Raw genomic sequence first — 16,369 nt, 5'->3', positions numbered from 1 at the left:
GGAAGTGGCAGTTTTTAAAATTAAATAAGACTTGAGCAGTTCATGGCATTACCTTCAGATGGCAATTTAGAATTAAGGTTGTTTTCTTTTTCATAGTAAGCGTTTGGTTTATGGCACCTTTAACATTTTATGTAATGTTTTATATCATTAGAACAATAAAACACCCATGATAAATTTATTCAAAATTATATTGGTGCATTTTAGGGTATATTTATTTGGTAGAGTTTTACAGGACATGCAGCCCCTTACAGCAGACAAAGCAGTTTCAAAAATGGCAGTAGTATTATTCCGTGCTGAAGTTGTTCTTTTGATATGTGTGCCATCAAATAAGCAATAAAATATTTTTCACCTATGATGAAGGTACATGAATGTAATTGAAGGTACAGATAAAATTGTTTCATGTACAGTGAGACATTCCTGTTTCTCTAACACTTAGATGCTTGAAGTTCTTCATTAAGTTCATTCCCTTTACTCAAGTAAGTACTTAACAGTCCAGTTTTGTACATCTGGTTTATTGCTGGTGAGGTATTTGTGCATCTTGCTGTTTCATATTTATGGGATTTCTATCAGGACATCCTTTTTCTAATGATGATGAGTGTAAAGGCTTCAAGTTTTTGAATTCATGTGCATGAATTTGTGTGCCCATTTCTCCTGTTGTTGCTGCTCAATGCATATCTGCTAAGATTTGTTTCATCCTATCTTAGATGTTGATGTAGAAATGTATGGGTAATGAAAAGCACTCTTGACTTGAAGAACCATTTTTTCTGAATTTGCTCTTGTCCTCTACTACATCTAAACCAGGGTTTCAATATCTAAAATAATGGATTTTGGCCAGAGAGCTGCTGGATTTTGTTCTTGTTTGTGCAATATACAACAAGTAATCAGTGCAACTCCTTGGATAGGTTATTGTTAACCAGTCTGTCTTCTAAGAATTCTTCTGGTGCATCTGTTGTGCCAATTCACAGTTTCTTTCACTTAAAACCTCCCTTGTGAAAAAATGAATCGAGTGGACTTGTCCAAGAGCTGTGCCCTGCCCTGTCACTGCCTGTTCTCAATTACCTGGCTTTGTCTCCAATTACACTTTGTACTTGCAGCATCTCTGTGTTGGTCAGGCCTCATGAAGGTAAAAGGAAGGTTTAGATTGTGCCTTTTCACCTCAGAGTTATATAGAAAGCTGACATGATGCTGGCCATAGTTAATTCTCTGTCTTAGTTTAGTTTTGTTACATTTGTCCACCTGTATAACAAAGTTAAAGAAATCCTGAGGTTAAAATGTACACTTCTTATGCTGTGGCAGTGAAGAAGTGGTAGAAGGAAAGGGAGTAAAAGAAGGGCATATGTGTAGATTTCTTACATTTTTTTAGGAGCCTTTCTCAACCACTAGCATAATAACAATGTGGAAAATATAATGGCTTTAAAGGCCTCTTGATGGAGATGAACACAAAATCCAAGATTATTGCTTCTTTTGTCTGGCATAAACTCCAGGTCAACCTCCATCAGTAATTTTTTCTTGGGAATGAGACTGAATTAGAGCAATGAAGGCATTGCAAATTTTTGAATTTTGTTAAAAAATAGCTGAAAAGTCCAGTACAGTGGAGGGTAGTATGGCAGACAAATGAGAGCTGCAAAAAAGGAGTTATATTGCATCCTCAAGCTTGAAAAGTAACTTTGGAACAAAGAAACTCTTGGTTTTCATGTACAATGGGTACATACCTGGGGAGAACAGCAGTGTCTGGTTCCTTGGAGAGCCTGGCACACACCCTCACTTTTCCACTGGAGACTGCAACATTGCATCAGACTGGAATCATACAAAACTGTGGCTGAAAGCATTGTTGAGAAATCCCTCAGTTCCGGCTTTAGCACCGACTTGGATAGAATAATTTTGTTCAGAGATTGGTTTGTTGCTTCGTGCCTTAAAACACAAAGATGCTTGCTCGCTAGGATTTTATTTTAGTGGCCCTAATTTAATGTGATTCAGAACAATATGACCCCTGCAAGGCAGGCAGAACTGAAGGGGGCGTGTAGCAGCTCTTAAACCATCACAGTTTGCAACCTGCTGCATTAAGCCATCACCAATTTCAGATTGCTTTCATGTACTGGATTGCAAACTGTGGCAGTTCAGGAGCTGCTACATTCAGCCATGCATGCAGCAGGCTCTGGGAGAAATGTGCTTCCAGTGTCTCTCATGAAAATCAATGACAGAGGTACAGTCTAGCTTTCATCTTCTGGGCTACAGAATTTGCATTTGAAATGGAATTGTTTTTGTGCTAAGGAGGACCAACACTGAATGCTTTAGAGGCACAAAGAGGAGGTCCAAAAGCTTAGCTGAAATTAATTTTCTTGGCTCACTGTGACCTTTGTAGCCAATTTTGTGCTGTAAACATCTGCTCCCATCCAGTCGACCTTAAGTTTAGACCATACCCACTTCTGGCCTTACCTTCACAGGGAAGCATATCCACCAGTTATAGCTGGAGCAGCTATTCTGGGAAACTGATGCCAGAAGTGATTTGTTTGAATTGTTTGATGCCAATCTGATGCACTGTGTCAGGCCATTACAGTGTTTAGCTGAGGCCTGACTCCAGTGTGGAATGCATTTTGTGGCATCTCAGTGTGTCTTGGCCCAGCCAGTAAAGCATCTTGGGAAGACACTGTAATCACCCCAGGTGAGTGTGGAGAGAATTGGTGCTGAGCTCGAGGATGCAGCATCCCTTGATTGGGAAAAGAAGCATTTGAAAAGCCACTGTGTTCTATCAGATACATTGTTTCAAGGGCAAGAATCCTAATTATACTCCAAAGCTTCTGTCACTTCTGCAGAAGCTTAGGCCCTTTGTTTCCTCTCTGTTTCTCCAATCCCACTCCTGAAATTATGCTCAAACAGCCACCCTTAATCCCTTCTGCACCAGTGAGTGGTCAGTTAATGGTATTTTCAAAGATATTTTCCTGACTCACACAGTAGTGTGGGATTGTTGGCTTTTTTTCCTAGAAAACTTTAATTTATTGTATCCTGAATGTTTTTTTGTAATACAGGAAAATATGTGTATGGGTGTATTTTTAGGGGAAAAAACCTTCAGAGACGTAATTTCATTCTGGTATTTTGCTTAACAATAGTGAATTGTTGAAGAAGACCAGAATTGAGACCAGTAGCTTGATACATTAAAAGTATCTGGCTTATTGCTTATTTCCACTGTGCAGGTGTTTGCAAACTGCAGTGGGAGTTGTGGCCCGCTGTCCTTTGGGCACTGGTGACAATGGCAGGACACCTTCACATCTTCTCTTAGTAATCTGTAGAGTGTGGGGAGGACTTTCTGGTGATTGCTACCTTGTGGTAGAGCTGTTAAGTAAATGGGGGGGAAAAAAAACAACAACACAACTGTGTGAAAGTTGGAACTATGGAATTTTTCTCGCTGCAACTAAATGTGTTTAGACATTCATGCATGTATTTATGTATGCAGGAACAATACGTGAAACAAAACAAAAAATAAGAAGATGCAGGAGGATCCAAAGAATAAGAAGATGCAGGAGGAACAGGCTAAAGGAGAAGGGGGAGTGGTATATGTAGAAAAGAATGGGCAACCAGTAGCTCAGGGGCCCATCACAGCCATTGACTTTGTCTGTGGTTAGGTTAAATGATTTAAATGTTTATGTGCCATGCTGTATGTCGATGTATGGGCTGCTAAAAACACTTGGGTGGCCCTCAGAAAAGCAAGAGTTACCCAACCTTGTTTTTGGATAACCTCTGTGTTTCACTTCCTGGTCACACATGACTGTGCTTGGCTCTAGGTGTGGTAAAACAAACCTGTGGAATCTTCAGACCAGTGGCAGGAAAGCTGCAAGGTGTTCCTTGGTGTTCTTTTTGACCAATGAAATTGATATACTGAAGAGAATGGTTTGGTTTTTTGAAGGGGTATTTTGGCAAGATAGAATGTCACCATAACAGAAGAAAAGGTAAAAAGGATTGGGTTTGTTCAGCCTGGAGGAGTCTTTGGGGTGACCTAACTGTGGCCTTCTATAATCTGAAGGGAGCCTACAGGAAAGATGGAGAGGGACTTTTTACAAGGGCCTGGAGTGACAGGACAAGGGGGAATGGCTTCAAACTGAAAGAGAGCAATTTTAGGTTCAATATGAAGAAGAAATTCTTTGCTGTGAGGGTGGTGAGACACGGGCACAGGTTGCCCAGAGAAGCTGTGGATGCCCCATCCCTGGAAATGTGCAAGGCCAGGTTGGATGGGGCTCTGAGCAACCTGGGCTAATGAATCATATCCCTGCCCAGGGATATTGGAACTGGATGATCTTTAAGGTTGCTTCCAACCCAAACTCTTTTATGATTCTACTATAGTATTTCTGACTAGCTCTTTTCCCAGCCTAAATCTCATGGAAGTGTAGTAGCCTTTCTACTTTTCTGTAGTACTTTCTTTGCTGTTTAATGTCAGAAGAGAGGAGACATCCTGCAGTTTGATATGTGCAGAAGAAATGTTATCTACCCAATTTTTAAACTTGAGGGCATCAGAAGTCATCACCAACTCTACTTGGTTCTGTGAGCAAAAAATGCAGTAGTTCCTCTGTACAGTGGTAGTTTTTAGAAGTGGGATTTGTGGCAGTCTAGCAGTGGTGCACAACATACTGCTAGTGGGGAGATCTTTAGCAGGTCCCTGGGCTTCTGAGGGATTCCAAGAGTTGCCCTGCTTGTTCATTTGAGCAGTAGCTGTGTTCAGTAGTTGTGGAGGAGACATGTTGTAATTTTACTAGTTTTTTGACTCTCTCTCCCAAGCATGAAACCTGATTGAATTTTAAAGACGTGTACATTTTTTCAGGGTGGTGGGCATTTATGCCTTCATATAGCAGCTAATGTAAACAAAAGAGCAGATCCACACTGCTATTGCCACCTTCCCTCTGTACTGCAGATGTCTGAGCTGCTGCTGCTGCTGGTAAGTGCTACAGGAAGCTGCTCAGCTTCCCTTTGCAGGCTGCTGTATCTCCTGATTCTCCAGGAGATACCGTGGCTGTGGCTGCAGATTAGATTTTTCTCTCCCTCCCCCTGCGAGACCTCTGTGTGCTTTGACGTCATGTGTGCTCCTTTCAGTTGCCATAGCAGCCCCATTCCCCAAGCTCTCTGCCTGTCTCCTCTGGTAGGTTCCACAATGGTACAGCCAGCATCACGCTGCACAATGGTTTCCAGGCAGTGAAAGAGCGTGATTCAGCAAGCCACTCTTCCCCCCCCTCCCCTTTTATTTCATTATTATCAGACATTTTGCCTCCCCTTTTTCTGTTCTCTTCTACCCTCTCCCCCAGGCTTTTATTCTGTTCTTTAAAGGAAACCAGTGATTTACCTTGAAACCAGCTGCCCATCTTTTTTCTTTTTTCTTTGCCTTTTTTCTTTTCCCCCACCCCCCCATTATTATAAATACCTCCCCCCCCCCATTTTTTTTTCCCCTTTTTTTTTTTTCCCTCGGCACTGTTTGGAATGTGATTTAAAAATACCACCTAAAGTCGCAGTTTGGGGAAAAGGTTTCTGGACGAGGAGAATAGCTCGCAAGCAAGGAATGGTAGGTGGTTGATGCTAATATTCTTTGACTAACTGCTTTCGCAGGGTGGGGTGATGAATATTGATTGCTGCTTGAGTAAAAAAAAATAAAAAAAAAAAATTAAAGCAGGGGAGAGGGAGAGAGGTTAATGAAGTAAACTGCTACGCAAAGCAAGAAGGCTGCACCTGTCCATTTTGTGGCCAGAGAAGCATCATTTTCCTGTGTTCGGGTGTGTATGAGCTTTAATGTTCGGGCGCTGTAGGTGACCGGCGGCCGTGAGAGCAGGGCAGGGGCACACTGTGGATGGGAGTGTGGTGGTGCTTTACCAGCTGGCTCATGTAAACAGTGGGGTTTTACTCAGCCTCATCACCTCTAACGCTGCCTGGGGGCTTTGGGGGGAAGGAGGTGTCTTGGCTTGCAGTTCAGTAGAAAAATGAGGGTGTTGTGGGGGTTACACGGTCCATACGCGGCCGTATAAAATTTGAACGTGGAAAAATAGAGAGAGGACAAGGAGCTGGAAGATTCAGAGGACAGAAGTCTTGGTCTTTTGCAGAGTGACTGAATGCCAAAAAAAAAAGTGTGTATGTGGAAGTGTTTGACAGACCTTGTTGGATGTGGGGGTGGGGGTTGTTTTTAAGAAAGTAGCCTTTAATCATCACTCTTCCACATTACTTGGATTCAAGTGAGCAACTCAGCCCACTGGGTTTTACAGAACCACAAGAGCTTTCAGGAGAGGTGTTTACAGCAAGCCACGGGCCAGTTATTTTGCAAAAGAGAATTAACAATCTGTAGATGCTGCAGTGAAATCAATGTTGCTTTGCAGGGAAATCCTCTGGCAGAAAAAAGCTACTGCTACAGGAAGAAATATTGTGGGGTTTTTTTTTACAGCAGAGTGACATTATTAGAAATAATATAAATTTGCCTTGGATAATTAAGTGTTACAGCATTGTTTGATAATCAGGCAGTGCTTCCAGTGAACCATGATGGGCATGTTTCACACTATTCCTGTGCTGGGGGATTGTGAGCTTGTTTACATGGGTTCCTTTTGCTGCATAGCTTCCCAATATCCTCAGTGCAACTTTCCCCTCCTCTGGTATGTTCACTGTAAGTTTTGCCAGAGGCTTCTATAGGGACAAACTGACACTATGTGAAAAATACAAATTCTGTGGGAAATAAATGGCATGGAGTAGAAATTTATTAGGAGGAAAACGCAAATGAGTATATTGTAAGTGATGAGAGGAGTCTGAAATCAGCCTGGTGGAGGACACGGAGGCTGTCCTGCAAGCCCAGCTTCAGCAAAAGAGAAGGGCTAAGATGGAACAGGCTGGTGTGGGTACAGCACAGAGCTGTCTGTCTTTGCACACATGTAACCTGTCCTCGGTCCCCATGTCTTGGGGAAAATGGGGTGCACCAAACCTCCGCTGTTTTAACCTTCTTTCAGTACATTGCTATGTAATCACTGCTCAGGAGCACTGGAGCAATATTTTCTTCTGTGGTCCTCTGGCTGGCTGCTCTCTGCCTGCTAGGAATACCTTTCAGTTGGCTCAGCTAATGACTTTGTCTTACAGGGATGCAGATGTCAATGACAAAGGTGATTTGACCTCAGCCATTAAACAATATTCTTTTTCCCTGACTCTCAATAAACTGCGCTCTTGCTCATAGCTCTCTCCTGCTGTTTCAGGGTATGCATAATTTTTCAGGGTCCTCTTGTAAATATGGTATTGTTGAGGAGTATTAGGATTACAAGGATGTTCCTAAATAGGATAAGGGCAGAAATCACTTGCCATGAAAAATAAGTTAACTTCAGCTGCCTGTCTGCCTGCTTGGAAAATGTCCTTCTCATTGTCAAAAAGCCTCTTCAGTGCACACACATGTTTCTACGAGCAGACCACAGGGATGAGTGTTTCCTTCTAGGTTTGGGGTGTTTTTTCCCTGCTGTCAGTGGCTGGCATGTTTGCAGTGTTTTTTTAGTGATTTAACAGTGCTGGATCAATATACCTTCAAACAGTGTTAGAGCACCAAATCTGGGAAAGCAAAGAGAGAGTTATCAAAATTTTACTGCCATGGTATTGCAGAAGGTCATAAAGTTCACTTGGAGTTTACAGTTCATTGCAAAATTCATCCAGTTTAAGGGAGGGCTAAAACAGGCCCAAAGGAAGATGGTTTTAGCATTGCTTTTGCAGACGACATCATAATTTTCTTAAGACTTGGAAGAGAGAAAAGCTGCATTTAAGGAAAGGCCTCCAGCTTTAAAATTGGCAGTCTCTTGAACTGTTGTTCAGTAGATACTACCCAGTTCCTTGGATAATTCCAAATCACAGAAAATATCACCAGCTTGTTGATAAATTTTCAAATTCAAGTAGATTTTTGGATTTTTTTATCACAAGCATTCTATACCCATAGCCCCTCCCATTCCACTGATTACATTTTGAGCTTATAATAGCATCACTAGAAATTATGTCCTGAAAGCCTAATGATTGCAGAATCACCACAGTTTGCTGTTATGTTATCACCACAGATTGCTCTGTTATGTCATCAGGAGTAAAGGAGAGAGTCTTCATTGGACTACAGTACTGAATATAGATATAAAAAAATTCTGGCCTTCGACGCTCATATTCTGCTTTTGATTCTTGTACACTTACTGTTCCTTTTCTGTGATTCTTGCACACTTACTGTTTTGAAGGCTACTTGCAACCCTCATAAAAGGACCACCAGTGATTAAAGTAAAAGTCAAAAACAGTACAGGGGATGGGATGGGATGGGATGGGATGGGATGGGATGGGATGGAATTTCCTGGTCCCCTGTCCACTGTTTATGAAAGTTACACAGCTGTCCTTGAGCTGCTCTACTGTGTTTTAGCCTGATAGCTGTAGCTTTGTTAGCAAGCTTTAGATTCAGTCTTGGCTAGTTGTTAGAAGAGAAGGGCAGGAAATTCAAGTCCTGAAACTTTCCAGTCTTACTGGTTTTTTGTACAGTGAGTTTTTTGGTAGAAGTTACGGTGTATAAACTCACTAGTGGTGGTATGTTCCCAGTTTCATTTCTGCACAAAGGATGTGAATTCATTAGCTTTAGTGTACCCTAGGCTCTTCCTGACAATGCCTGGAGCACAGAGCTGTGTCTTTTTATGGCAAGAAAAAGGAAAAGCAACTGTTGTATTTTTAAGCAGGTTCTGGGCTTTTCTCCTGTCTAAGAACAAGACAATGTTGATGACCCTGTGAGTGCAGCCCCTTCCTCACATCACAGCAGTGACATGGGAAATTTGGGGTGTGTTAGGACCTGATCTAACAGGAATCTTTGGGTATGTTGGATTCTCCAGACTTTTGTGAAATAATAATCAGTAAAAGTCAGAGGTCCAGAAGAGCCTTGCAGTCAAGTCAATAGCTGCTTCACCAGGATTCTACACTAAGAGGTCAATAACCCAGCAATTTAGGAACTGTAATTTGAGGGTGGGACTTCAGGAGCATGAGTTTGGCCCTTTTTTGTTAAGTAGTTGTTTTCTCATGAGAATTTTTAATTTTCTTTTACTTAATATCAAGTATCTCTTCTGAGATACTTTGAAAACATGTTAGGATGCAGGGATAAGACAGTATTGCTCAAACCTCATACTTAATAGTAATCACTTTTGTTCAGTGATTAGGTACCAGAACACCATGTTTGATTGTTCATTCTCTTATTCACTATCTTAATATCACAGCATCTGCTTTTTCCTACAGTTCTTGAGGTTGTCTGTAAGTTTCTTGGCTGCATGTGCTTTGTCAGTTGAACTTTTTTGTCACAGGCTTTGTTTTTTGTTTGTAAGAGGGTGCTACTTTGTAAACAGCAGGAATTCACAGGCCTTTCCTGATGCCTGTATGTATCCATATCACACAGATTTTAAAGATGTTAATAATGTCATGAGTCAAATTTAATTTCCATCCCCAGGTATTGGTGGCAGGTGACTGTGTCCACATCTCAGCTTGTTACAGATAGTTTCTGCTATTCCTTATTCCAAAGAAAAATTTGAAGATCTGGCCTGAGAAAGATAGTATAGAAACACAAATAATTGTTTTAGATCAGTTTTGTGATATTTTTTTTCTTTTTTAGTGCCATCTGTTTCAATTTGAACACGCTTGAACATGTGCTCTTCAGCACTAAAGCCTTAATTTTTTTTTTTTATTATTTTTTAAATTTTTTTTTTGCTGGTGGGGGAATAACTGTGACACAGTTCTCCCATTTAAAGAGCACTTCATTCCTGCATTATTTTCTATCTCCTGCCTTTCTTCTTTGTGTGGAAGAAAGGAAATTTATGGTACAGATACTGCCTGAATAGGATGAATTATGGTACTATCAGAGGAAAATCTCAAGTCTTTGTTATATGATGTGCACATATTGATATTCCAGGTTAGTTTAGTTTTCTGAAATTTTCTGTGTCGATCAGACTTGAAAAATAAACCCCAAATATTTCTTTCTCTTCTTTTGTGCTTAGGGCTAGTATTAGAAACCTGTACCAACAGCAGGCCAGACTCAAATATCAGCTATGGCAACCCATGCATGAAGTTGATGCCTTTGAACTATTTCCTATAGATGAGACATAACACATGCTGTGGTGAGTCAATGTATTATTTTATTAAATCATATTTCTTGGCAGAAAAAAAAAAAAAAAAGCCAAATGCCAAAAGATGCTTAATGCCAAAGTGCATGCTGATTTTTTTTCCCTTTTTTTGTTTTTTTTTTTTTTTTAGGGGGGAGGCAGGAAAAATTAAAGTTACAACTTGTAGTAATTTTTAGTACACATTAACATAATACTACTCATTAACATAAAACTTATAATGAGTTTTCCAAGTGTATAATTTCTGCATTGCACAGTTCTCAGATGGAGCACATTCAGAATGTGGTTTCAGAGGAAGTGTTAATATAGCCAAACAATTTAAAAAAAGACCCTCCACATGCAGTGTTCTGAGCACTATTTAAAATGGCAAAATCTGTTTCACTACTGCAAAATCCACAATTTTGGACTGATTTTTGTAAGTAATATTTTCCATCTCTTTGATTTGATGTTGGGGGAGAGGAAAGGTTGTTTTCTTTCTCTTTGAAATGGCTGTAGAAGACTGTGGGGAGTCTTCACAGATTTTTTTGACATATATCTCTTTATCCTTGGACAGGAAAATAGTAAGAACATTGATGAAAATCAGTCTTTTTAAAAATACTTTGTATCTTTAACTATCTTAAGTCTGCTAATAATTTCAATGAATATTTCATACATAATGCATCATTTTGGTTCTGATAATTTCTTTAGGATGGTTTTGGTGTACCTTTGGGAGATGAGGAATTTCTTTCAGATTTCTCATGTAATCTCAATGGAATTGTTCTCAAAAACTGCAAGTGTTGCTCCAATAAGCTGTAGCTCCCAGTCACTGAAATGTTTTTGTAGGGAAATGGAGCTCTTACTTGTAGATGTGGCACGTGGGTAACGTTAAGGGTGATGAAATGGACTCTCTGGTGATGCTTTCATCCTTGATGAAGCTGATGAAGAAAAATTAAACAGGTGTCAGTTCAATCTATTTGACTGCTTTGAAGTGAGATGAGTGGCAGAAAGCAGTGCCTACCAGAGTGCCACTGAGAGATTTGTGTTCTCTTGGATTCCAGAGGGTTTCCCAAGGAGAGAAACATACGCTGGACATGGACAGTGATTTGTGGCATGAGGAGCTGGGTGCTCACATCCTTGACTTGTGGACATCCAGTGGAAGCAGTACATTTATGTAGCACTTAATAACCTCTTTTTTTTTTTCCTCCTATGATATTTTTAACTTCTTTTGGCTTTTAGAGCCTATTGTCCTAAGGTAATTCTGGTTAACAAGACAGCCTTCATCCTGGCTTAGTGTCTGGGCTTTAGAGTCTGTGACACTGAGCCTTTTGCATATGAATAGGTCTGAGTGACTTTTGAATTTACAATGAAGCCTGAAGCCATATTTTTTTAAATTAAAATTATTTTGCTTTATTTCTATGTTTAGGAGCATACAGATAACCTGCTAGCTGTACATAATGAGAATTTTAAATAAGCTGGCAATGGCAAAGTATGTATGATTTATGGTAGTTGATAGAGTGGTGCAAATAAAGGTTTTTGTTAACATGTCCATGTTGAATGGTTGCTAAAAAGACATGGCATGAATTTTTTATGGCGTTTTGTACATGTTAATGCAATTAGCTGATAGTCATGGCAGCTCAGTTCCTCTCACCATTAACATTATTAAAATTGCTGTGTAAGTAGAAAAATTCATCCTAAGAAGCTGGCTGATGATAATTCCCACTCCTGGTGATTTTGCATTTAGTAGTATATGTAATGCTAATTTTGGAACACAGTGGTACTGCTGTCTACAAGCAGTGTGACCTGATCCTTTGTCCCCAGGTCACCAAGATGTCTTTATCTTAATGTTGCAGCTATTGATGTTTGCTGTGTGGTATTTCAGGCATTTACCAATGGCTCTGTTCAGGTTACTTTCCGAGTTCAGTGCATGTCTAAGTCACCTCCTCCAGCTCTCTTCTTCCCAATTTAGACTTTAGGGTGGGTAATCAGTGCAAATACCAGGTTTTCAGAAACAGCATATGAAATGTGTCAAAAGAACTCAGAGATGTCATAAGGGAGAGAGTTGCTTGAGAAGTTTCCTCCCAGATGACACAGCATTAATAGGCAAAATTAGTTAAATATGTTTAACAGAAATTAAGGACTGTGAGGTCTCGTTGTGAGGCTACAGCTCCACAAAAAACATCTGTAGGCATCTTCAGGCATTTGATACAACCCTTTAGCATGGATTTAAAACTTTGTATAGGAATTAGGCATGCACTTCTGTAAATGTGTGTGTAGCAAATGCAGTTTGAAATCTGGGGCTTATGCTCTCTGTGCAGGCTCTCTGCAGTTAATATTGCCCATTAAGGCAGGAAGTTTGATCATATAGTTTATTTTGCATTCAGCAATTTCTGTTGATGAAAACACAAGCTTTGCAACTGTCGAAATTGTATGTGAAATCAGAAACCACATCTAAAAATTAGCATATAATTAGTGAACTTGAATTAACTGTCAAAATCTTTTAAAAATGGCCAGGAAAAGCATCATTTGGAGAACAAAAGTACATATCAATATTCATCACAGAAAAGAACAAGCAAGGAAAAAACTTGGGATATTCTGTTTACCAAAAAACCTAATGTTAGTGTTGTGGGCAATGGGTGTTTTTTAAAGCTGAGTTAGTAATTTTATTAGAAATCACATGAGAGAAAGGCTTCAATACATCTATGCAGAGAAGCAAAAGTACTTGGGATAAAGGAATTTTAGGGTTTTTTAAGTGCTAGAAAAAAACATTTGAGGATCTATTTTGTAGTGTCTTGGCTTGGTAACTTACTAGTACAGTCACTTTTTTTTTGGAACATTGTATTGGTTCCTCTTATGTTCATCACAGGTGTTAAGTGCATGAGGAAAAATCAGAGGAACTCAGAGCACAGTTTTTTCTGAGAAACTTGTGTTCTGCTCCTCTGCCTAATAGAAAAAACATGTTTATATGAAATTTGCTGCATATGATAAATGTAAAAACCTATTACCTGTTACTGATGATGGTGATGTAATGTGCAGCACATTTCCCCTTGGAGGACTGTTGCCTGAGCCTATTTCCAAAAGCTATTTGTCATGTGATCAGCTACATGCAAACAAAGGTTTTCCAGAAGTGACCTCTAATACTCAGCACTTCAGCTGCCCACCTTCTCTGCTTTTCAAGGGGACTGGATTTTTTCAGAAAGTGCTGGGATCTTCACTTTGGACTTTAGACTTTGCAATGGAACCTTTTATTTCAATAAACCTCACTGGAAATGCCCATAAAAGGAATTTTCCTGCCTTTGCATTTTTTGTTGTTGATTATAATTTTTCCTTTGTATGGATTTTCTTTTTTGTGTCCCCAGGATATTGTTTTGCAGAGTGTTTTCACTGCCCTTTAAACTCAGATAATGTTATGTGAGTTTATGCTATTAGTTCTTATTCTGATTCATATCCCTTCTCCCTCCATCCTTGGTTTGTCTTTAGTTATTCCTACAGCCCTTAAGATTAGTATTTTAATTAAAGTATATTGAAATAGAACATTGTCAACTCATGCAGTATTTGGGTTTTTGTAATGCCCTGGGCTAAGTATCACATACATGTGAGAAACGACCAGCTTTCCTTTAACAAAATGTAGGCTTTTTGTTTATATCACTGAAAAAATGGGAAGCTTGAGTATGTCAAAGAGTGAGTCTTCAAAAATTCACAGTCCTTCCACCAAGATTATTCCCTAGTGGTATATTGGAATTTTGAGATCATATAACATGGGTCTTTAGATATTTGGGACAGAAAGTCTTAAAAAATATATTTTTTATTTATTTGGAAAGTGAATATTTGCTGGTTTTCTAATGCTTGTAAAGGCACGGACGTACCTTGTGTTGTATCTCTGTCTGTATTCCCCCAGTAGCTGAACTAGCCCCGCAAAGGTCAAGCTATTTGCATATTTAGAAAGTGAAAATGAAATTTATCTAAAAAATTCAAGTGCCTGGTGTCTGTCTTTGAGGGATCTCCAGTTTAGTTTTGCTCTGGAATACTGCTGGACCAAATGCTTTTATTCTGCCATGTGTCAGTCTGAGCTTACTGAAAAGGAGTGAGCTTAATGCTTTCCTGTGTCAGGTGTGACCTGTGAATGTATCCCATGAAATATTTGTGTCTGCTGTACTTTTCGAGTTGCCGGTGGAAAAAATAGCTCTGAACCACCTGCCAGGCTAGTTCAGTATTTGGCAGGTTCCTCTTCCAACCTTATGGAGAATATCCAGGACTATTGCTGTGGAATATGGGAGTAGAATGTCAGACAAATATCTTCTGAACCTTTGAGTAGTTTGCCAGTGTGATTCTTATGAGCTGTATTATGATAATTTTAATAGCCTCCAGAAGAATAAATGGAAATGCCAAATCAATAACAAAAAACACCCAGAATGGTGCCAGCAGAAAGGTGGAAAAGAGACCAAGACAGCAGTAAAATCAGCTCTGCTTAATGGGCATGGCATGCAAACCCGTATTATATAAAGTGGTGGGAAATATTTTGTGACCACAGGGCAAAAGGTTTTGCCTGCTTCCTCTTCAAGGCTTGTCAGCGTGCTAAGTCTCTGTGGCTATTTCTTTGTGGCCTGTCCTTATCAAAAATGTCTTTCCTTCTCACAGTTTGTCAACAGGAGCAGAAATCTGAATATGCCATGTAGTACTGCCAGCTTTTCCTCTGCTGTTGTGTGTGTTGGAAAGATTGGGGAGCACCGAGGAGCACCCACAGTGCTGGCAGCATCAGCTACTGCATCCCTGCTCCTTGCATGAGGATTTAGGTGGTGCTGGCTCATGGCTGCAGTGTGCCAGCTGCTGTACAGGCATTAGGTGAGCTGCTTTCAGCTCTTGGGCAGTCGTTTCCCAGCTATAAAAGGGAGTGAAAGAAGCCAAAGGTGTGTACGGGGTTATCAGTGCAGTGCAGCAAGTATGACATTAATGTCCTGTTCCTTCTCTCTTAACTATGGTTGTTGGGATGGAGAGTGGCAGACAAGTGAGAGCACAAAGGCAAGAATGCACAGTGGAAGATTGTCCAGAAGAGTGAGGTTATCCAGAGGTCATTCTGACTCATTGTACATCCACAGCCTCATGTACAGCACTTGCTATCCCTCCTGCACTGGATGTAGACTGAAAGTTGGCAAGAAGAGAGGGAACACTGCAGGCCCAGTGCAGTACCTGTGCATTCTAAATATGTTCAAATTCCTGGTAGAATTAATAGGAGCAATTCACCAGTGAGGAGTTTGAGGAGATGTAATTATTAAATAGGCATTCCTGAGCTGTTGGATGCTGAACAGCTCTGGATTAGTTTTATAAAAATAAGAGTTGCTGAGGCTTACAGTTTTTAATCACTTTAAAGAAGAGTAAGAATATAAGAACAGCCAGTAGTCTCTCAGTAAAAATCAATTTAGAAAAGGCTTCTGTCCTCAGTGGCCATTAGCTAAATATTTGGAGAAGAAAAGTAAGAACAAGGTAAGCAATCACCAATGGTTCTCTTGTTTTGTCCTCCTGTATTCCATCAGTCTGACTTTTTTTAAGGATATAAATGATTTCTTTTTCTTAAAAATTCTCTCTCCTAATTCACCATTTTCTGCCCAGTATGGATTTTATGAGATATTTTCTAGATATTCAATACGATGATCAAATTCTGGCTGCATTGAGAATGCTGGGATTTTATTTGTTTTAAAAGGCGATTTTGAGTGTATATATTACCCCTATTCTGGGGGGAAAAAAAGAACTACCAAAAAACATTTCTTGTGTGAACCCACTGTAAAAATGCAGGAGCTTTAAAAATACTATAAATGTATAATAGCACCCTGATAAGATGTTCTGTTCCTAGCAGATATGAAATCGTGGCTAAAGGTAATATTTATACAACAGTAATTTATTTTGTGTTAGCATGACTACTATCCCAAGCTGGTTTATCTAGACCAGTGCAGCAGGTAGAGTAATAAAATGGTTTGGGGTGAAGGGACATTGGAAGGCAGGGCTTTCTTTCACTGGGGTTACAGAGACTTTCTGATTTGCTCCCCTACTGCCTTTGTTTGAAAAAATCTAACTCTAGTTAGGTATCTGGCTAGTGGGGCTACTTTCCTTGGAGCAGGTGTCAGTGCTCTCCATTCTGGCCTGCCAATACTGCATGAAAGCTGCCACGAATGGGAGGATTTTCTTGATTTATAGGCTGTTGGGAATGAAATGGAGCACACAAGAGAAGGCAGGGTGGAATTAATTACCCTGTGCTTCATAGAGAGGACGTGATGGTTTTTCTCGGTCAC

General features: G+C 39.9%; 1 protein-coding gene across 6 annotated transcripts in view; it reads left to right on the top strand.

Moving 5' to 3' along the window:
• Positions 1 to 5,115: 5,115 nt before the first annotated feature.
• The window catches only part of MAPK10 (mitogen-activated protein kinase 10), a 146,289-nt gene continuing 135,035 nt past the window's right edge, over positions 5,116 to 16,369 (top strand). For 4 of the 6 annotated variants that reach the window (XM_015625515.3, XM_015625520.3, XM_015625516.3 and 1 more), the window contains exon 1: positions 5,116 to 5,542. In XM_015625515.3, coding sequence (XP_015481001.1) covers positions 5,540 to 5,542 — 3 coding nt within the window. In that variant the 5' untranslated portion in view covers positions 5,116 to 5,539. Of the gene's footprint in view, positions 5,543 to 9,986; positions 10,107 to 16,369 lie in introns of all 6 variants that reach the window. The other 2 variants (XM_015625517.3, XM_015625519.3) reach the window with 2 other exon arrangements.

The sequence above is a fragment of the Parus major genome, chromosome 4 (assembly GCF_001522545.3).
Source record: "Parus major isolate Abel chromosome 4, Parus_major1.1, whole genome shotgun sequence".
Taxonomy (NCBI): Eukaryota; Metazoa; Chordata; class Aves; order Passeriformes; family Paridae; genus Parus; species Parus major.
Note: the sequence above shows the minus strand (reverse complement) of the source record. Positions and strands in the feature narration are given on the sequence as shown.